Raw genomic sequence first — 27,926 nt, forward strand, 5'->3', positions numbered from 1 at the left:
TTGTGTGACGGTAACTCTTCTTTCCATGTAACCCAAGGAAAACCGAAAGCCCCAAAGTCGTTGTACCTCTTTCTACATCCCTTCAATTTCCTCTCTAGTATCACGTTTCCTTTTGATGGAAAATGAATGTTACTCCCTGTAGGTAGGAGGGTATTCTAAGTGGTATGATTAGTTTTAAGCTAGTAATGACAGTAAGAAAGACGCCATCTTGTCTATAAGCGGTGGAAAACGACCAAAAGGTCACGTACTGAATCAGCAATTTGATAAGCAATTCTTAATTACAGTATTTGTTGCGGTGATTCAAACCCGCTGGTATTATCCGTCTTAGTCATGAACTTTTAACTTATCGAGTGACTAATCTTTCATTTCAAATCGGATTAGATTTTTATCAGATGATAGAACATGCTAAGAACCCTGCATGCATGCGATTTCCAAGAAAATTTAGGACTTATCCAGATTTTCGCTTATGCAGCACCAGCCTTTTTCAAAGAATTAGCAATCCACTGCTTCCATGACGTCACTTTATGCAGACAAAACACGTGACTCGATGAGCAGATGATCGGAAGTTGCAGATAGTTAGTTTATGGCGCCCCCGTCTCTACAAAGGAATGGCTGTAAGGCCCTGACGTGTACATATTGTTTAATTGTGTATATTTTGTCTTATCCAACTATCATCAGGAATGTAATTCGATCCATCCAAAGAAAGAAATCATTTTACTGTACATTACTCTTAATGATATCGAGTTACCTTTAGTTCAGTTTTATCAAAGAAGTAAGACGATGCAAAAGTTAAAAACTTTGTTAACGATATTTATATTCTCAAATGTTTGTATATATTTCACAGTTGAATATGGTGGCATTGGACTGTATATATCGCATATGTTCCTATGATAAAAATATTGTAAGCATTAAGGTTGAAGGTTTGAACAAAGATCTATATTTGACTAGACAAACATTAAATCAATTAGTTCAAGGATTCATCAAAAGATACATGTACACGTTTGTATTTTTGGACATATTTACACGGGTTTATGTACAGATAGTTGAATCATATACAATTATATACCCGAAATAAAGAATAAATGAATGAAATTTTACTTTTTATTTTATAGAATTGGATATAAAGACAATCACATAACGTTTATCTCTTCGCCATCATATACAGTAGTTGATATAGATTTATAAATGAATGGCCTATTGACAACAATGCAGCTTCAAGTGACAGTACAATCATTAATGGCAGCCATTGTGATTAAAAAGTGAATGGTTTACATTACAATAAGATTCGATGAAAATCAATAGAAACCAAATTTTTCGTTTCTCTTCACGATAGAGACACGTTTTCATTAGATTATGATATTTACATGAATAAAAGGTAACTGATTATATAAAATCACAAATTATGTGTGTATATAGTAGAAGACTGGTGCCTCTACGAAGTATCAGGGTCAAAGCTGCCCTTTGACATTGAACCTGAACTTTTAGAACTTGTCCAAGATGGCGGGTACGAAATGTTCGGTTGTTCCTGGTTGTCCTCCAGGTTCAGACTGGAGCTCAGTTGGTTATCGTTACCGCCGATGATGATTGTCAGGCTAAAAAAAAGAAGGTAAGAATTAAAAAATTTCAGCCTATTCAGATGCCCATCCCTCAAAATCATGCCTCTTTGATGCCCCGTTGCAAAGTAGAGCGTAACCACGACGAAAACAGTTGGGAAAGGTGTTCCCTGAATACATAGTTCAACAACCCTTGGCTGAAAAGATTGCTACTTGTCTTTTGCAACATTCTAAAGTAATACAGAGGGCTACGTACATTTTCAATGACTTCCATCATTTCTTAAAAGCTCATTTCGTGTTGCGATATATCTAGACAAAAGGCAATTATCTCTACTCTTTCTTACCTTTCCAGAAGAGATTTGCTGATTTCCGCTTCCTGTTGTATTTCCTTCTGGCTTCTCGCTAACTCTTGCATCCTGTTGTAACAACGTTTTTAAGCAAAACATCATGATATTGCCTTGAAGGGCTGTTCATCAAACATGTCTTAGATATTTTCCTTCTCCACAACAAATGTCTATATAATCATGACATCAGCATAATGAGGATAATTGTATCAACTTGATTTTGGTGGTAAAATAATCGAAAAACGAAGAGATGATGCTTTATGCACAACTTTATGAAAAGCATGTAGATGATAGACTTGAATGTTTAAAAAACCTCACCTTTGTTGTAGAGCTTTCTTATCTGCCAAATGTTTCTTCCTCTGTTTTTCATCTTCCTCCTCTTCAACGGAGCATGTTGACGTTTTACTTTCTGACTTTCCTAGGCTGGCACAGACATTGGCTTGCTGAATGTATGATAAAACAGATAAGTTACGATTTTATCCAACGAAGTAATGTTTTTATTGTAACGTCCATTTACAACACAAGGTGGCGACTCACTGAAGTCATTGGGTACAAGACAAACTGTAAAATAAAGAAAAAGTAAAGCAGTCATCCTCAATTGAGGTGAAGCATGATGCTTTTTCAAGTAGCTACTGGCAGTGCAAAGAAAGCAAAACCAATAATAAGAACTAATATAAGAAACTATGAAATGAAGAGAGCTTTTACCTCCGTGATGTGTCAAACAATTGTAAACTGTAGGGTGATGTTGAGAAAGTCTTATCACGAAAGCGTTTAAAACATCTGTCGGAAATGTTTGGACATGAAATAGGATTTGAAAATTGTTTGCCATAGAAAGAAAAAAAGATTATCTAAGAAGCAAAGGAATGAAAACTTTATCAAAAAGAGGCAGCTGTGCGTGGCCATGCATGGCCATATTGAATTGCCACAACCAAATGTTTTCCTCAGAGATAGACTGCCAATTGTCACAAACTAGGGCAAAGAAATTAAGCACAATGCTACCTCTTTGCCATCCCCTATCTCATAGAAATCACTTTATGCCTCTTTGATGTTCAGCACTTACAATCCTTTCACTTTTCAATACACATTTCTGCAGGCTGATTGACTATTATACATTTGGAAACTTGTATACAATCCCTTGGTCACCCAGAGGGAGATATGTGCGTGCCTACATGTCTTCTGGGACCCTTAGTTAATTAATTTTGTGATAAAATCAAAACTGGAACAATAAGAGGACAGGGCAAAAGTTACATGGAAATTCTTCTAACGTCATTCTTGAAAATCTTTTTCCGGGGGCCCAGCTATAGAAAATCTTATCATCTTGTTGGCCCAAATGCATAATGACAAAGGTAGCATACCAATTTCTCATACAAAAGACAAACAGGTTAAGAAGGTCAATAATTTCTTTGTTAACGATGGATAAAAGCTGCCTTTAGAAATGGATTAAGGTCTTGTTAATACACAGTGTCTTGGTCATGGTATCACATGTAGAAAGCGCAGCCCATTCCTCTCCTTCCACCACCCTTTACCTCCCTACCGAAAGTCAGGTACCAAATTTGGGTGGAGTGAGAAAAGTGCCTTTCCTAGGAATACTTGGAATTCATTTACCTCCCCAACCTTTTACCTTCCAAACAAAACTCTTTACACAGCCTGTTACCTCCCCTACCAAAGTCAGGTACCTATTTACACCTGGTCGGAGTGAGGTAAGTGTATTTCCCAGGATTTGCAGGAATCCAAGGAATCGAACCAGTGACCTCTCAATTCTATGTTTCCTAGTCTAACTATTGGAGCCGCATTAGCAATGAATCAAATGCCTTTTACCTGTCCTAATAGGACAGCCTATACCGTTAATGACTTTCTGATCAGTGTATACAGCGATATATATATATACAATAATGACAATCTTTGTTGACACAACAAAAGTACAGCAACTTTTGTAAGGTCTACTACATCTGTACATACACACATGCATACAAACAAACAAATAAGTGCGTACAAATGACTTTGTTTACATACAATCATATGGGATAGACCAACATATTGAAGTGTAACGTGTATACATACCTTGTTTAGCTCCTCCAGACATGAGGTTGCCTGACTGATCCAGACTTCAACCAGTCGAAGTGTCTCTTTGATCTCGCCTTGGTACTCTACACACCTCCTGCAGAAATTGAAGATGAATTTAATAACATTGCTTAAAAACTTCAAGAGCAAAGCAGTCGATGTTTCCTATTCTGCTCCTTTGATATCAATACTGTAGTGTAAAGGACCAGGGTCTTCGTCAGAGTTAAGCGAAGCCTAACGCTTTTTTTGATAGCTGGCAGTGCAATGCGGCTTCGCAACGCCTCGCGTTTTTCAGCCAAACACACCGGGTCACCCCTTCTAGATAAGTGCGTTGGGTTCTTTTACATGCGGATGTTTGACGACTAATGCTTACCCCTGAAACGTTCTCATACGCTGGGCCGCCGGCTTTACGTCCCCATCCGAAAGGACAAACGAACCCCAAACAGACATGCCCAAACGGGGCTCGAACCTTTGCAACACAGCAACTGACGGCTAGTTTACTGCTTATCATGCCAATAATATACATGATGTATACAGTGTGTGATGTGTGTGACATGTTATACAATGTTTTGTACATTTGTATGCTAAGTTTATATATCGTAACAGTTGACGTCGATGTTTAAGTGTATGGGAGGACAACTTGTTAAGGTGCTTAGGCACCTATTTTACCCTCCCTTTCACTTTGTGAAGAACCCAAATAAAAAAATAGAGAAATATTAGGCAGTGTGATGTTTCTTACTTCATGATGGTGGATGTTTTCGTCCACGCCAGCTGGAATATTGACGAACATTCCTTCAGGTAAACAGAGCGGGCTTTCTCGCCCTCCACGCGAAGTCTTTCCCTGTCGAAACGAACATACAAAAGCACAAATTAAGACGCTATAGATGTAACTAACCTAAACGCATCCATTGAACTTATTGATTTATTACTTGAATATTGATTGGTACTGAATAAGACATTAAAAAAATCAATCGGTTGAACTACGAAGCAGACTAAAACATATAAAATTCTCCATGGATCCCATTGCATGTTGGAAGGCGTAGGGTATACTAGTACTATGAGTAGCTCATGGGGCAAATTAGATTATTTTGAAGACGACGCCAATGCGTACTGTGACCAGTTCGGCCTATGTAACTATGCAATGCAATGGAATCCTTGAAACGGTCTCCACAGAACATGGACAAACAACTTTTACATCAACGCCCACATTCGCATAGCCTGGCACGGCTAGTGTAACAAGAACATGACAAAGAGTCATTCCACTCCTGCAGTGAGTGCTTCTTTTAGATAACCAGTATATTGTGCCTTTGAATGACAGTAACACCCACACACTCACCCACACAGTTTCTCAGGCAAGACACGAAAAATACATCGTGCATGTAGATGTCGTGGGGGGTCTAGTGATGCATGCACAATATTGAGATACATATGTACTTAGTAGATGACAACTTCTGAATACCTAAAGATTTCCTACCTTGCCAAACTATGGATTTTGTCATCATGAAAGGCCAGTCCTGGAAATAGAAAATGAGATGTGAAGTTAGGGTTGTGTGCATGCACGTTTATATGCAACTTCATTGTGTGGCGTCTCGGTGATATTTATATTTTATTTCTTAGTGTATTACATCCCTTAGACCAGGTTTGGTCGATCCGTCCGGTTAGCACTTTGAGCATGAACACTGCTATATCTATGGGCCATCCTACAATTTCAGCAACGCAGGGGATTGTGGGTAAGGTCAGAGGTTAAGGCACCTCAGGAGTAAACAAACATCCACTCGGAAATGTTGGAACAGGTTTCGATGAAGAGCAGTTTACAAAAGAGGGACCATAGACTTTTACCATATACCATAATGCACCGTGACTGCACATGCGCACTCGGAACTGTGAGACGGCTTATTCAAGATGATCTGAGCTCATTTTCACTACTTGTAAATGATACATGGACTACTTACTGGCTTCTTTCCTTTGGCGTTGGAATTCCTGATGAATTTTAGATATTTCCTCTTCGATGTGACGTATCCTAGACAAGCTGGTTTTCAACAGGAATATGAATGGAGCAATCAATGTCACTGGATGAGACTTTTTTAAAAAAGAGGCAGTTGTTTGTTGTGAGTAGTAGCGTAATAGCAGCATCTAAATTGTCAATGCGCAAAGCTATGCATATATTTGTATAAAACCATACCCGTGATTCACACAACTTACTAATCACAAGAAGGCCTGGGCCTGTTAGTAAAAAATTATACTTGGTCGGGTCTACAAAGCACCCTAAAAAGCGCCTTTTCATGTTATTCACTGCATTCCTTAAAACAGCGGATACTGGCTGCTTCTAGAAATACTTATTGTGTTAGCTCTATGTGTTAAAAATCAATTTTTTAAAGCAACCAGAACCCTATAGTCATCATAAAACTGCGTGTGGTGGAAAAAAAAGATATTCAGTCGAGTCTGCAAAGAGGCTCAAAAGCCCTGGATTCATCTGTTATTCAGAGTATTCCTTGATACAGCGGATGTTGGCTGCTTCTAGAAATACCTCCAGAAGTTAAAAGCAATTTTAAAGCAATTAGAACCCAGCTTCTATCAGACGACTGTAGTTGAAAAAAATCATATCCGGTCGGCCGGGTCTGAAAAGGATTTAATCAGCACCGGATTCATCGACTGCTGGCTACAGTCCTTAATGCAGCGGATGTTGACTACTTCTTGAAAGACTTATAACTACTTAGTGAAATGCAACTCACGTCGTCTGCAGTTCAGACAGCGTCTCGGTGCTGGAGAGAGGAAGTCTGAAAGCTTCGTCACCTTCAAGACGGCCTTCAAGCAGCAGCATTATGCTAACCAAGTCGCCATACTCCTTTTCTAGCTGTAAATGTGTTCATGTCATATTTTATACATGCAGTAAAGTCTCCAAACTTCTTTTCTAGCTGTAAATGTGTTTATGCCGTACTTTATACACACAGGTCATGCAGGTCGCCAAACTCCTTTTTTCTCTATAGCTATAAATGTGTTGATGTCACATTTCATACAAGCAATCAAGTCGCCAAGCTCCTTTCCTAGCTGTAAATGCGTTGGTGCCATACTTATACGAATTCTGTGGTCGTCTTTCATGCATGTCTTGCCTCAAAATTTTTAAGAAGAAGCTTAATGGACGCAACAAAAAGTACAGTGACTTTTTCGCAAGGTCAGCCACAAACTACAAAATGGATACAAGACAAATTTTAGAATTCTACTCACTGAGCAATACAGGCTAAAACGAGTACATCCGTAATACATAGGGTGAAAAGGGTAGTCCCAAAGTCAAACAGGTCGTTATCCCAGGTAGCCTCCGAGTCCCTGTCGCTGGTAAAACTACCTGTTTTTGATACGTCTTTATTCTATTCCAAGTTAACTTAAACAAATCGAACCAAATATGCAAACCTCAGTACGGAAAATTACCGCTTGTATTCCTGTCAATCACCATGATTGACGGCACCGGAAGGACCCAATTCGGGTTACTAGTACATGTAACTGAGACCCATCTGGGATAGGATCTAGATGGGATGAAACAACGCCCTACCTCTGCAAGCTGAGTACTGGTGTGGATGGTTGGCGATGTGTCGGGATGACCCTCTGGGGATCTCTGAGACACCTCGTTGCTGTTTCCATGATCACTTGGAGGACTGCTACCGCATACCTCTTGCCTATGTTTTGTAATAATGTACAGAATGTAAGGCAATGGTCAACATAAGAGCCTGCAAACGTTTTACAAGGGCGAACAAGGATGGTACGGTCGGCACCAATCAACTTTGCTAACTAAATAGTCGATGAAATATGTCTTCACAATTTGTCTTTACCTCTTTCTCATATCAATTCATATTTTTGGGGGGTTAAATTGTGGCATCTTGCTCAGCGTCACTGACAAAAGACAGCGAATGCTACCTGTGACATCTAACCGTGAATCGTCTAACAGTTTCAAAATCTATCCAGTTGCTTGAGTAACTTTTACCTTGCGAATCTTATTACCTGGATTTCTAACCTTCATCCATGTAAAAAATACATGATCATTGCCCTGATCATCAGAAGGGCTTTCAAAACTTATGAATGTTATCACCCGCAATTCAAATATAACTTTACTATCTAAGACAACCTCAGAAACGTTCAATTTACTTATGTCATGTCCTGACGCAATTTCCTTGTACATAGGCCACTACGTATCTACCTGTTTTCTCAAAAGAAATAGATTAATCTCTGACGCAAGCAATTGATGTTTCCTGTGTATCATGTAATATGATTCATATATGTATTCTGTATAACTCTTATTGGATACCGAAGTGTTAAGACTTAAGTTTTGTAGAATTCATTAGCATTGTTATAAGCAAAGACATTGTTATTCTGTCTTGATATTTGGTACTACCTACGAACTTGCCAAACATTGTACCTGTTACAGTTGTTGTGCAATAAACTTTGAATTGAATTGAATTGAAAAAATTAGCAGGAAGTTGCTGTTGCATAAAGAACATTAATACCCAGGAAGATATATGGATGTTAAAATGTCTTACAGCTGATAGACAGTCTGGGACGCGGCGTCTAGGGCAGACTTCAGGAAGCGCAGCCCGTTCACGTGACCCATGAGGCTTTCGAAGTCACCACGTAGCGAATGTCTGGAAGCACAACAGGTAATGTGTTGGTTAACAGTTCGTGACAAGTACAAATAAAATTCCATCAGTCTACAAATGGTGCTAGTCCCACCTCCACAGGGTTCTACTGAGTCTATTCGCTATTTGATTTGATCTAGAAGTGTCTGAAAGTCATGATTGACATGAAGGCTATAACAAATTGTATAAGAAGTAATGTATGCTCGAAGGAACTAGTGTATGCTCGAAGCAATCAGTATACAAATACTTAAAAAGAGTTCCATCACTACAGGCAAAACCTTATAAGTAAAGCAAGGCGGTTATGACTTCCTTGAGTAAAGGTAGAGGTCCCTTTTGAGGCCAATGCCGTAAAGCCGGCGTCACAATTCCTGCGAGCGTCGGCCGACTTTGTAGATCGCCCGAAGCTCGCCAAATGTCAAAATCGCCCGAGCGTCGACCGTCTTTTCCAATAAAAATCTCGGGTGACGTCCGTCGAACACTAAAAACTACAAATCCCCCATGAGATGGTACCATCTCTTGGACATGGAAGAGGTCAGAATCGACTAACCTGGTAAAAGACCAATATTTGGATCAACTTTGATTTCTAAAAATCGCCCGAAGCCCGCGTAATCGACAGGACGTCGGCCGTACTTCGGCCGAAAATGCACATTTGAAGCTCGCCAACACGTCGGCCGAGCTGAATTTCTTATTTGTGACGGGGGCTTAAGGGCAGTGGATTATCAATCCACTGTGTCTAGGGCACGTCATTGGAAGGTAGAGCCCATCTCTCTCCTTTCACCACGATTTGTCTCCCCAGCCAAAATCAGGTAACCATTTACACGTGGGAGGGGTGAGGAAAGTCGTGCTAAGTGCCTTTACAATGGAGTAGAGTGTTTTGGCGTGACACCAACGTGTAGGGGGATGGAGCTATGTGCGTTTCATTGAATCGTAGCCAAAGCGTTTACGGACATCAAGTGACCGTATGAAGCGCACAAATTAACCTCTATTTAGAGTGGATAGCTTGGAGGATAGAATGCCGGAAGAATACATAAAAACTTGCGAATGGAATTTTAGAACGCCTTGTACGCTTGAACTACGGGCATGAAAATGTAAATAACTGCTCCCTTCTCCCAAACCACCAAAGTGGTGGTCAGGACCCGCTTCCTTGATATGAAAAGTGAGTGAAAATGTTTCATTGTAAAACGCAAGCTGAGGGAAGAAATGCCAGGAATCGAATCCGGGACCTCTCGATCCAATCGACGTCACTAAAAAGAAAATCGCCCAACGTGGGGCTCGAACCCACGACCCTGGGATTAAGAGTCCCATGCTCTACCGACTGAGCTAGCCGGGCTGACTTGCAAGTTAACCAAGATACATAATTCCAAACAAAAACTTGGTAACTTTCCAAGAGGAAATTTTCTTTCCAAGGAAGTAACTTTCCAAGAGAAAAGTTACAGATATACTTTCGGTGGTTTGATGAAAACCTCCATTTGCAGTTGTCATAAACGCAGTCAGGACTAAGTACACACAGGGTCAAAACAAATATGTTCAAAGCTGATGAATCCCAAACACACCAGCTAACATTAATGTGAATTCAATTTCTCCTCGCTTTTTAGTTAAAGTAGAAATGCAATAACAGATATTGGTATGGGAGGTTTGTCTAGTTGCGTTAGGAATTCTAGTTTTTCTACAAGTGGACAGAATAGGTAAATATGGTTTATACTAGCCTATACAATGTATTTCTCTCTTTGCTATATAATCTAGATTCTATCATAACATGGAATTCGTCCTCTATAATATTCAAAGTACAATATCTATATGATCGTTGTTTCAGTGGGTATTTTTTCCAATTTCAATACTGTAATTGACTTTATCTTTACGGTAGCAAAATTTCACGGCGTAGGAAAATGAAGACATTTTCATTAAGCTTTAACTTCTCGGTGGCGGCAAGTGATTTACAGAACGGATGTGTGAAGGAATCATAATTAATAACAACAGGATTTATCACGGTGATCATATGTTCACGGTACAAAGGTGCCGTGAAAATAAGTTACAGTGAAAGAAACAAGAATTACAGTATGTAGTATAGACTCACACGACGCACTCGACCGCCGCCCAGCGAAAAGTTGCAACATCCCTCAGCTGACAGGCTGCCCTTCTCACTTTGTGAACGACGAACATGATTTCCTTTAGAGAAAAAAAATACATTTTCTACATGATATTTCATTGCACAGTCTGACATGAATTCACTACATTTTTAACATGTCATTAACAGAAATCAATTTATCTGGAAGTAGACTATCCAAAGGAAGATCATTGATACGGAGTTTTCCTTTGTATTTTCAAAATATATTGTGATTTTAAAAGCTGGAGTTATTACATATGCCCTACCTGGATATGTTGAGTAGCTTAGAATTTTTAGTTCAGTTACCTTTAAATCTTGACGTCGAAAATGATTATAATGATGAATGAATATTCAGAAAAGAGGGATGCCTCTATTCATGCAGCATATCGTTTTTACCTTTGCAATTTCTGCATCTTCTTGAAGCGATGGTCTGTAGGGAAATTCCGGAATTTCTCCTACAACAAAAATACACATTGGAAGTCTTATAAATGTTATGGGAGATTCTTATATGATGTACTGTCAGAAGAAAAGATGGAAGAAAACTGAATAACCAAATTGCTTTAATGTACAATAGCCAAAGGGCAAATTAAACGTCTACCAGAAGGCGAACTGGGAAGAAAATAGGCAGCTAGCATACGAGAGACACTTGCGAAGTATAGAATGGGCAAACTAGACAAATCAGAAGGATAGGGTCTTTCAATTGCAAGACCGAAAAACGATACTCTCGACTGACAGGCCCTTAGGCGTACCTGGGGAAGATATAAGACCGTAAGTAAGACATATACGGTGTACTGTTCCTAAACTTACCGGCACTTGGAACGGTACGGGCCCTGGAGTCGTCGTCCATAGATGTAACCAAAACCAGAGGCTCCTTGACGTCTATTTGTGTCCATGATGACAAAGTTTGCAGTTGATCCGGGTTGAAGGGTCTCCCCTTTAAGTAGTACTGTTGCTCCGAGGCTCTCACGTCCGTCTTAGACGCTACTTCTTCTTGGAACTCTGCTAACCTAAGGAACAGCAGGACAATATTGCGGTCATTTGGTTTCTTTGCTTGCCCTTCTGTCGTTGCAAGACGCAGAGAAAGGAATTATTTACTGGCCAAAGGATCTTATCTTTTTTTATTTAAACTTTGAAGCTTTGACCTGGACCACAATGCATCACGCTGCACATACTCACTTAGAACCGTTAGATGGTTTGTACATGGCGTCGCGTGGTGTAATGGTAAGACATTTGGCCAGAACTCATCGATCCTAGGTTCGAATCCCCTGACATGCCCGACGTTGTGCTCTTAGGAAAGCAACTTTATTTATCTATGACTTGGTTATATATGTTGGAAAACACTTTTTTGATTTACTCAGGTGAAAATGAGTACCTAGCTTCGGTTAGTGACGTCTCACTGATGGGACGTTAAATGAAGGTCCCTTGTTATGCCTTGAGGCGGTTTAAAGGGTGTGCAATACAAACAAAATCAACTAACATGTACTCACGTGCTCTCTCCGTTCATGAAGAGTCTCTCCACCCGCCCTGTCCGGAACATGAAGACGTCCACCACCTTGCTGGTCCGGATGTCCTCAACAGCCGAGAAGTATCCATCGTAAGTCCACTCTCTGGACGGGTCACTCTCGAGAAGTCTGACCAGTATAGGCGTGAGGAGTGCTTTCAACGACCTGTGTGTAGACACGACATTAAGATTGTTTTAGTGACATTCTATGAACATCTGTAATCTATGTTTGAGAGAAGTACCCATCGTACGTCCACTCTCTGGACGGGTCACTCTCAAGAAGTCTGACCAGAATAGGTGTGAGGAGTGCTCTCAACGACCTGTGTGTAGACAAGAGATTAAGATTGTTTTATCTCACTTCATCAGTGATCTTTGATAAAACGTTTTTATTCTATGTTGGAGGACTTTACAATCATGTACTCTGAAGCTATCTCCTTGTTAAAAATTTGTAGATTTCCGTAAACGGTGATTCTTTCATCATTCCGGTATGGATCGCGCCACCATATTGATGAGTTTAGAAATCTATTTTGTTGAATTCAATATGTGGTCTACAACTAAAGCGGGACGGCGGCAGGTATAGACTTCGGCCTGGCACCTTTGACCCACTTCTGACGTCACACATCCCGAAGATCAGTGCGCGTCAGGAAAGTGGGTCAACTTTTTGATGAAGGCCGATGAACAAGGCCGAAGATTCGGTGATTCATTCTCTTGTGTTGGATAGACACAGTCACACACAAGCGGCACCAAAAACATAACCTTTTTGGCAAAGGTAAAAATTTAAATACAAAACCGATCTCGATGCCTACTCACCCTGAGAGTTCACATGTGTTCGGAAGTTCCCTGCTCCAAATGATGTGTCCATTCTTCTCCACCTGTACTCCGGAAATTACTCCTTTTCCTTTCTTCGTAGCAATCTTAAACCTGACGTATGTAGAAGGAATGTATTGTTGATGCTTTTGGACTTCACGATAAATAAATAAGTAAACAAATAAGTAAAAATGGGTTCCTTACAAGTAGTATGCCTGTATGCCTGTAAACGTCAGGAAGTACTAAGTAATCTTCAATTTGGTAGTCCTTCTTTTACATTCGTGAAGGCAATAATGACTAGATATACCTCCTACTGCTTGGTAGATCAGTCGAAACGTCCAGAAGTAATTAAAAAAATATTGTATTAAGTTGGCTCCTGAAACTTCGCTAAAATCTTGAACAGTTTTAGAGATTGGATTATCTTTAGATGTCCCTTACATAGTTTCCCGGTCCCTCCGAGGGCCCCCGTACGGTTGGAACGGCAGCCGTCCTGTCGCCACCTGGTAGATGGTGACGCCGATGCTCCACAGGTCGGCCGTGGCTCGGAAGGACTGCCCCTTGTTCTTCTGCAGGACTGCACGGGCAAATATCTCCGGATGCTGCAGAGAACAGAGAATACAGGAGTAATATGAGTGTTGGGCTGAACGAGGTATACAGCTGACTCCTGAAATGACAGCACATAAACAAACAAAAAACTAACCTTCTTGGCGGAGGTAAATAGACGCACACGTTGGGATAGGGAGGTTGTATGGGTAAGAAAAGCTACTCCAGTCATGAACCGTCATGAGCTGGCTAGAATTCATTACCACTGTGTTTTGTACCTTCTCGTGATTGATAAAAAACATGATAAGATCCAGAGGATGAAACTTAGTCAAGTTGTTGGGATCGCATTAATCTCACTGCAGCGCCACCTAGCAGTGGGAAGTTGAAGTGTTGCCCTGAGGAAGGTACATGTAGCACAGGCTGCCAAAACATGACAGGTCAGCGGTTGTGTATTCGTTTGTCTATTTGTTTGTTTATTTGAAATATCTCCATTAGTGACAGTACATGATACTTCACTACTTTTCCTGGAGTCGTAATCAAACCAAAAGCATTATAGTATAGTGAACCTGATCACACAATGGTAGAATTTGACCTCGATAAAAGCACAAGATTTGCAGAAACACAAACCAGAAACTCCTCCGTTCCACATAGCGTCCTGAACATTTCGTCGTCCTGTAGTGGCCTCGCTGCGCCGAAGTCGGTAAGTTTGAAGACCGTTCTGCCTGCCTCGTCCACTGTCTTCAGGATGTTACCGGGCTTCAGATCGCGGTGGACGAAGCCGTTCGCACGGAGGTACTTCATTGCATCCGCTAGTGGTGGGAATAGTAGGTCAAATTACCATTTGAAAAATACAGTACAGGTTCCATTGTCTATTAAAGAACATAGAAGTAGTGTTACACACTTCTGCGCATCCTAGAGTCTTGTTTAATTTTGATAAGAAAGTCGTAAGGACTTGATATTCACCAAAGTGAGACCAGGGCTCTTACATAGTTCCAATACCTTGTCTAGGGCACGGTATTGGAAAGCGTTGCCCATCGCTTTCCTTTCCACCGCCCTTTACCTACCCAACCGTAGTCAGGTACCCATTTTACACCTGAGTTGATTAAGGGAAGTCGTAAAAGTGCATATCCAGGGCATGTGCATCATTCGTTGTGTTTGGAAGAAGACTGCGCTTCAACTGAGCATTCAACCGGTATATCGACTTTTATTCGTCTTCTTCAAGAATGGCGGAGAGTCGAACCACTTCTTTTATCATACTTTTTTCTTTCCGAAAGTTAACCTTTCTGACACACCAAATAGATGAAGCCAATAAATGGGTTACGTTCAGTCATACTTACAAACATCGAAGAGAAATGTCAGAAAGTCAGGTTCTGGTAGCCCCCTGGAGTTTTCCGGTTCAGACAGAAGTGTGTAGAGACTTCCCCCTCCACAGAGCTCCGTCACAATCACTCTTACTCGGGATGAACTCTTTCAAAGTCAAAGACAAAAGACCTTTATCGGCATTTGGCAGACAGTCAACAGTCTGTATGGTAGCTAATTCACACAGCCCATCCATTTGAAAACATTCATGATTTTCAAAAGACGCGACTTTGAAATCACAGAAATCAGCAATACAATTTCAAATGTTAAACCCGCCCGACATGATGACGATGATGAAATACGAATACAGATACTATACTATACTATACTATACTATATTATACTATGTTATACTATACTATAATATACTATACGAGCCTTGCCCCTGAGGCGTCGCCAATAAAAGAATCAATTTTACCTCTTCCTCTATTGCGAGGAGTTGTACGATGTTTCTGTGCTTTAGCTTTTTGAGGACTTCGAATTCCCTCTGTTGTACTTCTAATGGCCTGTTGTAGCTGATACTGTTGAAACATTTGACTGCACATGGTCGCCCTGAAGCCTAGTAATGATAGAAAAAAGGGGAAACGTAAGTCAATTTTGCTTTGTGTTGTGAGATAGGGAAATAAAGGCATAAGTTATGCGTCTTACAAATGGCAAAGCGTCACCTACCGATGACAATATGCACTGCTCTAGTTCCTGTGTGCGTAACGTTAATGTTCATTATTTCCATGGTTGCTGTTCTGTCATTAGGAAAGATTATCATGTTCAAGTACCTGTCTAGCGTTTAATGTGGAAATGTTTTATTTGATATACATACTTCAATAAGTATGAAAAGATAGGTCATAAGACGAAAGCGACCACATAAGAATACGAAATTACACGCAATCAAATGCGCAAAAATCGGACGCTTTTGCTACCTTTGTGTTGCAACAAAAATGGGTTGCAAGACCTAGTACACATCAACCATTTAAACTTGAAAGAAATTGCCGTAGATAAAGACGAAATAAGCTGCTATTTTGTTTAATTGATTATATGAATGATATAATTTTTGGTATTCAGTAAGAAAATACCCCAAAAGGAGCAGCATAAAGACAACAACAACAATAAGAAATAGTCGCCTGTCCCGTTTGGTTTGACACATAAGAGTAGCCAAAATGCGGAACATTTGCAACAATCCACTGTATCGCTTGACGTCAAAAGTTGCAATGTAAGTGCCCCAAGGTTCCGTCCAGGCATGTACTGACAACAGCCGGAAAACACAGCGTGACCGTCCAAACGGTTACCTTGGTACGAATGGATGCATCATGTTGTGTTTCGTTCTCCATAGACCAGAGGCATGTGTGTATACGGTTGCGGTATGGAAGAGACAACAGAATACCCGATGAAGCATGCTACACTATAGCTAGTACGGCGTTTTAAAAAAAAATCTTATCTTCGTCGTTTTGACTTCCTTTCACGTTGCTAGAACGTACCTGTATCAGATATGGCGTGTTATGATGATAATAATTCGCATATAGTACCTTTTTTTATTGTTTTTGAAAAGAAATCGTTTGCAGCGGACGGAGTCCTGATTGACCAAACATCTATCAGATACCATGATGAAATCTATTGTAACTACACAAGGGACCAACTCATGGACATGCTTGAAAACGGATACCAACTGAGGTACCATGCTGGTCAAGGGTTAAACAAACGGATATTGTTGTAGAGAGTTGACTTTGGCAATGACTATTGAATGACACAAGCAATTCACTGGCAAGGCTAATCGCCCAGTGTCGTATGCACATTACGTTCTGGATATCTACTGCCGGTGGCTTGGCCAGCAACACCGAATTTCTCGGCGAGTTTGGCAAGTATTTCACCAAGTACAGTAGGGGCATCTTCGCCAGATAGTTTTAAAGAACGCTTGCAGGTAAGTAGGTGTGACATGTACAGGCCGTTTGGTGTAATATAACCAGCCGATGCGTATGCCGCGCCGTGTGCCTGAGAAGCTGTTGTGTTACGCCGAAGGGTGGTTACGAGTATACCGGATATACAGATACAGCTTTCTGCCAAAATGTGACTTACAAAATGCGTCTAAAATAGCCACAGATATAGTTGCTTCGGCCACCATTCCCGCAGTGTGATCGCAAGATGTACAAAACTCTAGTGTCTAATTTCGCGTTGTTGGTTTTTCTCCTTAGCTTCGCCCCAGGTTGAAGTGCAGTGATCAATGATGTGGCGACTCTTGGTTCTGGCTGCTTTGGTTCGCTACGGTGAGTGTTCATGTCGACTTTGACTGATATCTATTCACCGTTCTGAGAACATGGGGGGGGGGGTTAGTTGTCATACTTGTGCGTTTATCAAGACCGGATGAGTTCCGTATTGACATATTTTAGGCAAAGGTTGCGACCGGAGAAGTAGTGTTTTTTGGGTTGGATAACCAGGAAACAGTGAGTTAAAGTAAAAAACAACTTCTTCCCAGCAAACTTGACCTAAACCAATGCAAACGGACTTGAATATACACACAAGAGTGAACGGGCCCTGTACGGTCCGTGTTTTGCTATCTTTCTTAAGTCAGCATAATGCCAGTTGGAGTTGATGGAAAAGCGTATCTTGTTTTAGTGAAATGCCCATTGAATTCCCTTACGGTTACAGTTCTCTAAAAGCTGAGTTGGCGTTTATCCAGTGCCCCCCCCCCCCCAAAAAAATCGTATAAATGTAACGGAATCCCGAAAACAAGGATTCCTTTTTCGAAAACCATTATGTGTTTCTGTAAATGTCTCTGACTGGGAATCAAAGTGTGAAAAAACTGTAGGCCTCCTCAAACTAAACACTCAATATATTCTGTTCACAAGCTACATGTATGTACTATGATATCTATAATAACTGTAATATCATCCATTTATTCGTTTACTGATTGGACATTGCAGCGCTTCAAATTACTGAATTGCGCACTTTGGCCTGCGCACTCAGATTAATCAAATAGTACTAACACATTACAGATAGAACTAGCAAAAAGTTCACAAACGAACGCTATAAAAAGAAAATTCTCAAAAATGATTGAACAAGGGATACTATGTGTTGTATTTGATGTATAAAACTGTATATTTGGAGTGATTCTTACTCTCTTACTATTTCTAGGTTCATCACAGGTCTATTTCGGTGGATTGGGAGGATCCGGAGGTACGTGTTTTCAGTATACTCAATATCACTCAGTAAACCAAGGTATTCTTCTCTGTACCCGAGAAGCCTATTGCTAATTAACATATTCTAACATAATTCCACCGGCAAGAAGCTATCTGTAGAGACAAGAGAATGAAATATGCCTCAGTGGGGCATAAATGCCAAGCCAGAAATAATGAACGCAAACTTAAGCTTGAACGTGGTCTGTAAACGCGCTCCTCACTAGATCGTCTGCAAAGAAAAAGACAAATAAAACATCACAGATACGTTGATGAAGGTTAGACATTACAGATTTTGCTGTCGCAAATCTGTTATGACCAAGCACAAAGGACACATTGTTTTGTTTGTAAAAAAGATTTGTCACCATGGCTATACTGCTATTTGTAATATCACAGTGCGTGTTTTCGCATCAGATGGACCACTAGCTCCAAAGTTTACGTTGTTGTAACGAAAACAGAAAACAGGACTCGGTCTTTTAAAGCCAGTGTTGCGCTCAGGCATTGCGTGACACGGTAGAACGCAGCGCCGCAAATCTTTGACTGCAAACGGGCAGGGCGGACTCGTTGGATGAAGAAAGAAACATGCAGGTCCTTTTCGTGTGGTTTTACGTATACAGGGTTACATAGCTCGATCTTGTAAACCCTGCCGCATCTTCTAAAGTTTGTTTTTCCTCCAGTGTTGTCTTGCAATTCTAGCATAGTCCACGGGATTTTAACTACTACCTCTTTCAATGAAAATAGCTTCCTTTTTATCAAGCGTAGTCAAAGGTCCGGTATGAGTAATTTGGAAATCACCGTGTACTGAATTGAAGCCTAAAGTTTCAAGTGGTTATGCCCCCCCCCCCTCACCAAACGAAATGTCCCCTTCGGGCTCCATTGCTGAACTGTGTAGATGCTACTCATCCGCGGCGCTTATAAGGCATGATGGCATCACTCAATTTCTCCTGACCAATGGCTGTGCTTAATGAATAGTAATATAAATAACTTTATTGCACAACAATTGTACAAGGTACAAAGTATGGCATCCACTGGTACATAATAATAATAAGTTTAGATAATAAGTTTATTTCAAGTTCTTGCCCGTAGGCTAATTGCAAGGAAGGACGGGCAGACAATTGGTAACAATATAGAATGTGACTATTCTAGTCTAAATACTAACACTAAATTCTATCTTGTTTGGGGTTACTTCTTTTTCCGATAATATAAACATTGTTGTTTTTCTGCAGACGACAGTTGCCCGTGGGGATTTTGTGAAAATGGCGGGGAGTGCATTCCTGGAATGTTTGGCCCACCGGACACCTGCGAATGTCCGTTCGGCTACTCGGGAGAGAACTGTGAAACACGTGGTACGTTTACTTGTTTGTTTGTTGTTTGTTTGTTTGTTTGGCCTATTGGCTATCGTTGAAGAGATTCATCAGTCACGTGTGATGACAAGTTACTAAAAGATTCTTCTATCAGTGACTTTTAAAAGGTAGTAATCACGCACCTCCAAATTTTCGATTTGCGCCTGCTGGCCGCTTTACATTGAGTTCAAGGGACAACAGGTAAGGATCAGACAAAGATATGATAGTTCGGTCCTGCAGGCTTCGCTAAGGCCACACAGGAGCAGTGGATTGGTGGATTATCTTCGCCATAGATAGATAGATACCAATCATGCAAATGAAGAGCTTATTTCCATAATTAACGAGAAAATACTATAATTCCATGGTGATAAGTGATGAGAATTTCATTCTTGCTGCATTTGATGAGGAAATATTTACATTATTAGATATAAATCATGCAAATGAGGGCCTCATTAACATAATTTATGATGAAATGCTACAAGGGCCTTCTTTGATTTCTTCTTTCCATCACAGACTGCTCAACGGTGTTCATCACCACGAGGGACCAGAGCGCTCCCGTATCCGGTAACGATGACGTCATCGGCCTCTACACCCGCCTAGCTGACCCGTACGACGGACGTGACGTCTACAAGAAGTACGACGCGGATGTTGGGCTCTTCTACATGTCGGACGATTGGTCCTGGGTTGTCGGACAGACCATGGGCTCCTATCCTGTGCGCATGTCAGTGCAGTACTCGTGGGCCTACCCTGATCAGGCGACCGGGCCGTTCTACCTTTGGAGCGACGCCGGTTGGGTGAAGGAACCGAATCTTGCAATACTCTGCAGCTATGGTGAGTGCAATTTTTTTTTTACTACTTTCATCATTCGTTTTCGCTATGTTTGTGCAGCCTCCAACAGGCCTTCCTAAGGGGTTATAAATAGTAGAATTCCAGAATCCCTAACTGAAGCTAGGTACTCATTTTCACCTGGGTGAAGTGAGGAAAGTCGTGTCAAGTGTCTTTCCCAAGTGCACAACGTCAATAAGACAAATCAGTGGACCCCGGATTTCAGCTGCAACCCATGACCTCTGGGTTCTGGGCCAAAAACTCTGCCACTGTGCCACCGCGACGCCAGTTGCTTGAATAACTAGTGTATTTTGTATCTTATGATTAATACATGGATGCCTAGCCTTCATCGGCGAAACCATATCAAATTCACATGCAGATCCGCCCTGTGCCTCGTCCCCTTGTCAAAACGGCGGGGCGTGCATCCAACACGACGACTACACGGTCAGCTACCCGTTCTACAGCTGCTCGTGTGTGGAGGGATTCAATGGGACAAACTGCGAGAAGAGTAAGTATTTCGGTTTTTTAGCATATGAGTAAGAAACTTAATGCTGCAGTACCGTAGAAGGCCGCAAGGAGGCCCGTAATCATTCTTGTCCTACATTTAGCCGATACCTACTAACTTACTAAATATCATAAAGATCCATCCACAACTTCTCGAGTTATGCTGTCCTCAAACGAACCCACAGACGTCATCGAAGACATAACTTTCTTGACGACGGTATCTGTATATATATGGCCGGTATAACCGTCCTTCGGCGTAACACACCAGCTTCGCAGACACGCGGAGCGGCAGTATCTGGTTATATTACACTGAGCGACCTGTCACACCTTACTTTTGCACATCTAGCTGTGAGCGTTATTTAAATCAATCTATTGAGGATGCTCTTACAGTTCTTGGTGGTAGCTATTTCTATTTGTTTATAGATATTCGGGACGAATGCGCATCAAACCCTTGTTTCAACGGAGCCACGTGCGTGGACGGTGTCGACTCCTACACCTGCGAGTGCATCTTCGGTTCGACCGGGACTCACTGCGAGCGAGGTGAGAACTGCATCTTATCGTCTGAAGCTGAACTTGAAGTGTGCTTACCTGAACTTGCATAAGATCTGTACCTGAATTTGTACCATGCGTAGTAAACAAGTCCTAGTCCTATCAGACTGGCTGGCAGACAATGTCTGAAGCTGAATCGCAAAACTGACGTACACGGAGAAAAACAGTGTGAGGCTTTACATTTTTCGAGAGTCCTTTACGAATTTTGAGAAAATTCATTGTATAGTTTCATCCTTTTTCTTTTTCATTCAGTGTTGCCCTACTTTAAAGAACAGTTCCTCCAATATGAGGTGAACCCAACTGCGGTAAGGCGAACAGAACTTCATATTTACCTTCGCCAAGAAGGTTATGTTTTCAAGTAGCGTTTGTATATTTTTTGTGTGTGTGCGTGTGTGCGTGTGTGTGTGCGTGTATGCGTGTGTGCGTGTGTGCGTGTGTGTGTGCGTGTGTGCGTGTGTGCGTGTGTGCGTGTTTGTGTTTGTGTGTGTGTGTGTGTGTGTGTGTGTGTGTGTGTGTGTGTGTGTGTGTGTGTGTGTGTGTGTGTGTGTGTGTGTGTGTGTGTGTGTGTGTGTGTGTGAATAGCATAACTCGAGAAGGCCTGGATGGGTTGTATTGATATGTTTGGTATGTATGCAGGTCTTGATGACACTAGCACTGTGTCACAGAGTTATGGAGCTGTAGAAAGACAAAGTTTTGTTTTTTCTATCGATATAGAATTGTTCTGTTCTTGAATTTGATATAACAGGCTTCTTTGTAAATTTGTAGGCTCCCATTGAGTGTTACGTGTGTGACTCGGTCAGTGACGGCCACTGTGACGTGGACCAATCAACGCTGTCCGAAGAATTTCGGAACAACACCGAGACAACACAGGCTTGTAGCGGCGGTGCATGCTGGGTAAGTAACGTGCTGACGTCAGATCTTGATGAGAAAGCCAAATCGTATGTAGACGTACGGGAGGGGGGGGGGGGGGTAAGGGGGTCTTGTGGTTAGGGTTGTTGGCCTATGTTGGTGACGGGAAAATTGAAGGAGAAATCAGTCGAACCGCAGGTCACCCTAGAACGCGTTATTCTCTAAGATAGCGTATTTGCCGCGTCTGGATTTGACCCCGTTGCATGGGTCTAAACAAGAGCCTGTCGTGCAGCAAAAATACCTCAGACCTATATAATGTATATACTTTTTCCAATCTACGGGATTTGCCCAGTACAGCAATTCAGATTATTTGCGCATTACAAAATATCAGCGAGCGCTGTGGCGTTCTAAACATGAGCAATTTTTGGTCACTTTATTTGTGCTCGTCTTTTTTACAGCTCACCTAGATCCAATTAGCTATTTCCACAGCATGATAGTCCATATCTTCAGCGTCTTGGTTCCATCGGTCGAACGCTGGAGTTCGAAACTATTGACTTCAAATTTGACAATTTTTACTAAGTCGCTACCTAGTACTAAAACCATCTGTCTGTGCGTATTTGACTATTATCATGTAGCTTCTTCTATTCCATGTGGTAGCCGTGCTCATGCAGCTTCTAAAACCAAAACATAAGTTTTATGACACCTTGCGAAATGTATCAAAATGTAACCAAAACGCAGGATAGTGTGTATCGGTAGATACGCCCAGGCTCGAATTTCACCACCATGATTTGCATGTGGTCGCAGTTTTTTGGGGGGCAAACCCGTTGCTCCTCAAATAAACCAAGGTATTTTGGTATCTATTTAAAGGTGAAAAAATGGACTATCGCACTATGTGATTAGCTAGTTGGATCTAGGTGAACTGTAAAGAAGATGAGCACAGATAAATTGACCAAAAATTGCTAATGTTTCGAAAGCCACCGCGGCCGCTGTCATTTTGCAATACACGAAATATCTACATAGCTGCACTGGGCAAGTCCTACAGATATGAAAAAGTATAAACATTATGTAGGTCTGAGGTCTTTTTCTTGCACCACAGGTAGTTGTTTACACCCATGCAACAGGGTCCAACCCAGGTTTGGCCGTGACCCGGCGAACGCCGTCTTAGAGAAGGCTGCGCAGAACGGATGCGCATAGAGCTCTGCGGTTCGACTGAAATATGCATATGACCCCAGACCTCCTGCGACGCGGACATGGGCTGCCTGCGACACTTTTCCCTTTACACGAGGATAGGCTGTCTCGCAATGTGTCGTACGTCAGCCCTGGAGGCGCCACAAGAAAAACGCCGAGGTGCGTCACGAGGCCTGTTTACACGGGTTAAAAATCTTTCCTGCGACACGCACCGCGCGACAAGTGCCGTAGGACACTCGTTGTAAGTGCCTCGTGTAAACCGGCCCTTAGAATCCAAAGGTTCTGGGCTCGTCTATTTTATCCCATTGAAAAGGAACTTTGCACCTTCATGTATTTCCTCACCTGACTCAGAAAGCTTCGGTTAGGTACGTAAAGCCAGGGTCCCGTGTTTGAGGAGAGCCACATTTCAAGCACGTAACAAGCAACTGGATAAAAGCCAGACGTTTCAGATAGCATCCATTATCTGTAATCAGTGACTTAGAATGGCTGTCATTCTACAGGACACATACATGTGCTCAACAGTTCTAGTAGCATACATGTATTCTCTTCTAATTTCCCGGCGCTCTAGGTCGTCCGAACGGCTGTCGACGACCAGCTGGTCTCCTACCAACGTTCCTGCGCGTACAACAACTTGGAGTGTGACGACATCTTGGCACTGGAGAACTGTCAAGAAGATCCCGATGGAACCAAGGTAACGACCGTGTCTCAAAATCCAGTCAATGGGTAAGATTGGTAACAGATAGGTAACGAACAGATTGTAGGCAATGTGCACCTTTAAGGGCTTCGCCCCTGAGGCGTCGCCAAAAATCTTCCAGCCCCGTCTTCGTCTTCTTGTGTTGGGTTTATCGTAACCAAAAATGAGCCGTTCTACCATTGGCCAAAGTAGAAGCCCGTCTTGGAATATACAAGATTATGCTGAAACTGCAGCTATTGCATACGAATTCAACAGTTGGTTTTGAGTATTATCTGTAAACAAGTATGCAATTCAGCCTGTGACTGCGATATATCTTTTATAGCTGATCATAATGATCATAAAATATACCTATTGCAGACTTGATTAAGACGAAATGATGGGCCATAAAGTGACATTATAAATTCATTGCACTTCGTGGTAGGAAGCTTTCGTGTGTTCGCAGTTGAAACAATTCTGTAGCGATATAATGGAAACGTCTTTTCGCTGGGTCATAATTTCACGGTGGAATAGACACTGCAATGACCTTTTCGCGGTTTTCACAAAAGCTTGAACATTTCAAAATTCATCAAACCTTACATAACTTCCATTCCAGGTCTGCTACAAGTGCTGCACAGCCAGTCAGTGCAACAGCGGCCTGCTGACGGGTACCGCCGTGATCGCGCTCCCGGACTCCGGCGGCGCTAACTACATCGGCCTGCCGTGGCTGCTGCTGCTGGCCGCCGCCCTGTCTGTCGTCGTCAGCGGGTAGAACCGCGACGGAGTCCCCTTTCCAGCTCAATATAGTATTCTTAGGTACACAACATTATTTCTCTTCTCTACATACGTGTCTACATCGGCCCGCAGTGGCTACTAATGTCCGCCGCTCTGACTGACAGCACCGGAGTCCCATTTCCAACTCAACATAGTTCTTAGTTACACAACCTTACTTTCATTCTCTACAGGCGTAGAGTAGAGTTTGCGGTAGAGCTCGCCTTGCAAAAATAGGCATCATGAGCCATGAGAGGCACTGCCAAGCCAGAACTACAGAGTAACTGATTGAAGACGAGAGACTGACCGAAGCTGTCGACCGTCTTCCGAGACGCAAAGAGCCGAAGAACATCTTTCATCAGCGTAAAATAAACTTGTCTTAAGAGTTCAAAGTGAATTTGTCCTCTGTTCGTACAAAGTTTACTTTTCACTGATGGGACAAGTTTATCTTACACTGATGAAGGCAGCAGATAGGTTGTCGAAACGTCTATAGAGAGCAAAAATAAGGCTGTGTACATTAGAATAGAAGATTGTATTGAACTGATATACCAGCAGCCTGATGAAACTGTTTACGAAAGCACGGAGTCCTGATCAGTAGTCCAATGTGTTCCGTTGCTGCAGATGTCTGGACACTCTGCAGCTGCAATCAGTCTTTCCTTGATCTCCAAGCAGATCTATCAGTGGCCAAGGCAGTATCGACAGTGCCAACGAGGCTTTTGATACTGGTTGGCCCTTTTGATACTACCTTGCCACCGAAAGATCTGCTTGGAGATTTTATCTTTCTTTATCCCTCTCCACTGTGTCTTATTCTTCGCGAGCTTCCTTATAGCTCCAGTAGTAGCTTTCTTTCCGACTGTATCGTTCCTAGTCCTCTTTCTTTGAGATTTGCCCTCGGAAATGCTCACTACGTTTCTGCGTTGCCTTCCTGTTCTGGACTTGTATATAAAGTCGGCTTACCATCGGGCTTTATCGTCATGATAGTTTAGCTGGGGCTCTTCATATGCATAAAACCCGTCGGGATCAACCGAAGCCTTTCTTCTTTGTATGAAATATCTTAAATGTTTAAGATCATAACGTTACAGTTTTTACTTGTGTTTGTGACGTGGGTTTGAATGACGCTATTTTTCCGTGAAGTGACCTCAGCCTGATTGTGTTTTTTTTTCACGTGACGTCACAATCGCGTTCGAACGTTAAGTCGGCCATGTTGGATAATAAGCTGTTCGATCTCTGTGTGGCTGCGTGTTGCGACGGTGGACCCGTCCGTGGAAGGCATTTTATATGATCATAAGCTGTGTGACCATTATCCTAGAGAACTTTGTGTTTTTCATGATATATTTGATGCAAGTATACATATACATATATATATTTCTGAACTGTTTGATTTATTCCTTTGTTTGATCATTCTCGTTTTATGTTATATGATTGTGAATTGATTACTTATTCAGTTTATGCTAAGTTATCTTTTTGTATCATGATGTGTTATGATTTGTCATATAATGTAAGGGCTCCCTTGGAAATCAGTTACATAGTTAACTGAAGAGACCACCCTAAAGATTCATGAATGAATAAAATAAATAAATACGACATACCCGTTTTAGTGGAGGGGACTAATAGACCAATGATTGTACGCTCATTTAACAGTTTCCTTGTTGAAGAAATCACTTTTGTGGTGTGAATATCGTTGTGACATGCCCATGGTTTCCATGCCAATTGTAACTGGTTAGATATCGGCAAATGATAGTGTTTTCTTGTTGGGACAAGTAATAGTAAAGCCACACTGACTGTCATGCAGTACACTTCAACATTGACGAAGTTTGCATGGTATTAATGTACCTGATAGGCACTACTTTCTTCAACAGTGACGCGGATCGATTGACAAAGGTTGTTCTCATACTTGCATGCGGAGTACTATGAATACTAGTATCGCTCCGCTGCGGTCACAAACTACAGTTACTTCCGGGTTTGTGGCCTAAGGCCACGTCGGCAGGAATACTGAGTTTGGCTCTTAATTGTATAACAATTGAAATAAAATCCGACAAAAAACATCGGAGTATCTTTTCTTCTACCTTGTTCTAGTATCTAGATAGGAATGCATCTTGAGGATCCCACAGTAGTTTACAAAGCGGAGGAGTGAAGTGGCCGCAAAACAACGAGCGTGTGACTATGAGTCACCGTATGGCCACTGGCAAAAAGACCACTCAAGGGATCAATACTATAGAATCTGATCTTTGTGGACAGGTGGCCACTATAGACAGGATTCTTAATGCTTGTGTCAGTGGTAAAAATTATCTAAGGGACCACCAAAAAATGGTGACATTGGCCATGTGGTCCTTCTGTACATGTAGATGTGGGCACCTGTAGTGCTCTAACTGTAGTGTATACACGTGCAACGCAAACGTGTGTACCCCCCTCCCCTATGAGTTTCTGTACAAGAACACATGAACACGCACCTTGTCTACGCCCTTATACACCGTTGAGGTGGCTCCAACACCAAGGGGATCGCTCAGTCTCCACACGAAGTGCTGGGAACTCCGTAGCTGTCCTCCCATTTCAAACTGCGCACTTCAACCCGGAAGTGACTTGCTGTAACAGCTTACCGTGTGACCTATATCACTATACAAATGAAACAAACTTGGAATTACTTGAGATTAGGAATGTTTGTTGTCGAGTAAAGATACTGTACTTGCACTGCAACTACGTATACTTTGTTTAAGACAAGTGTAAGATAAGAGCGGTAATTCACAAAAGCGAAAATAAGATAAGTAATGGTAATACGTTATATCTCACCTGTAACGTTACAAACTGCAAATTCTCTTTCACAATCTGGACGATGAGCCAAAATGACCCTTCTTCAAAGATTTGCCCTTCTATGAAGTGCAGAAGTAACTTTTCGGTAACGGTTGAGTTTGAAACTCAACACCAAAAGTGTACGTGAGACTAGTCGACTGGAAACGAAAACTAACACACTCTTAGCATTGACGCATGCGCCTTGGGCAATTGCGTAAGGGGAATCCCCAAGCGGGAATCCCACTTGCAATACAGGTAGCGGTACTGAAGGTCTTGATCAATACGTACCTTTTCTTTTCAGCCACAAATCAAACAAAGAAATGTGTTTGAACCGCCTTATTTTTGTATGATGCTGAAGGAAATGACTGAAAAGAATTGA

At 41.7% G+C, this 27,926-nt stretch overlaps 2 protein-coding genes and 1 non-coding gene across 3 annotated transcripts; 1 reads left to right on the forward strand and 2 right to left on the reverse strand.

The window, feature by feature from the left end:
• Positions 1–728: 728 nt before the first annotated feature.
• LOC136423055 (serine/threonine-protein kinase TBK1-like) lies at positions 729–27,676 on the reverse strand. The gene is made up of 21 exons (XM_066411055.1): positions 27,548–27,676; positions 27,211–27,373; positions 15,316–15,456; positions 14,876–15,005; positions 14,166–14,347; positions 13,434–13,594; positions 12,999–13,109; positions 12,175–12,354; positions 11,495–11,694; positions 11,084–11,142; positions 10,658–10,749; positions 8,488–8,589; positions 7,506–7,629; positions 6,691–6,812; positions 5,911–5,987; positions 5,433–5,472; positions 4,698–4,799; positions 3,959–4,055; positions 2,216–2,340; positions 1,898–1,969; positions 729–1,592 (listed from the first exon to the last, which is right to left on the reverse strand). The coding sequence occupies exons 2-21, from the start codon at positions 27,307–27,309 to the stop codon at positions 1,433–1,435; spliced, it is 2,376 nt and encodes a 791-aa protein (XP_066267152.1). The 5' UTR covers positions 27,310–27,373; positions 27,548–27,676; the 3' UTR covers positions 729–1,432.
• Trnak-cuu (transfer RNA lysine (anticodon CUU)) lies at positions 9,841–9,913 on the reverse strand. Its single transcript has one exon. It is a non-coding gene; the product is annotated as a tRNA-Lys (tRNA).
• On the forward strand, positions 19,080–24,805 carry LOC136423269 (fibropellin-1-like). The gene is made up of 9 exons (XM_066411390.1): positions 19,080–19,092; positions 19,288–19,407; positions 19,918–20,235; positions 20,573–20,737; positions 21,157–21,273; positions 21,535–21,587; positions 22,048–22,176; positions 23,888–24,010; positions 24,606–24,805. The coding sequence occupies exons 1-9, from the start codon at positions 19,080–19,082 to the stop codon at positions 24,759–24,761; spliced, it is 1,194 nt and encodes a 397-aa protein (XP_066267487.1). The 3' UTR covers positions 24,762–24,805.
• Positions 27,677–27,926: the final 250 nt, after the last annotated feature.

Source organism: Branchiostoma lanceolatum, chromosome 17 (assembly GCF_035083965.1).
Source record: "Branchiostoma lanceolatum isolate klBraLanc5 chromosome 17, klBraLanc5.hap2, whole genome shotgun sequence".
In the NCBI taxonomy this organism is placed as follows: Eukaryota; Metazoa; Chordata; class Leptocardii; order Amphioxiformes; family Branchiostomatidae; genus Branchiostoma; species Branchiostoma lanceolatum.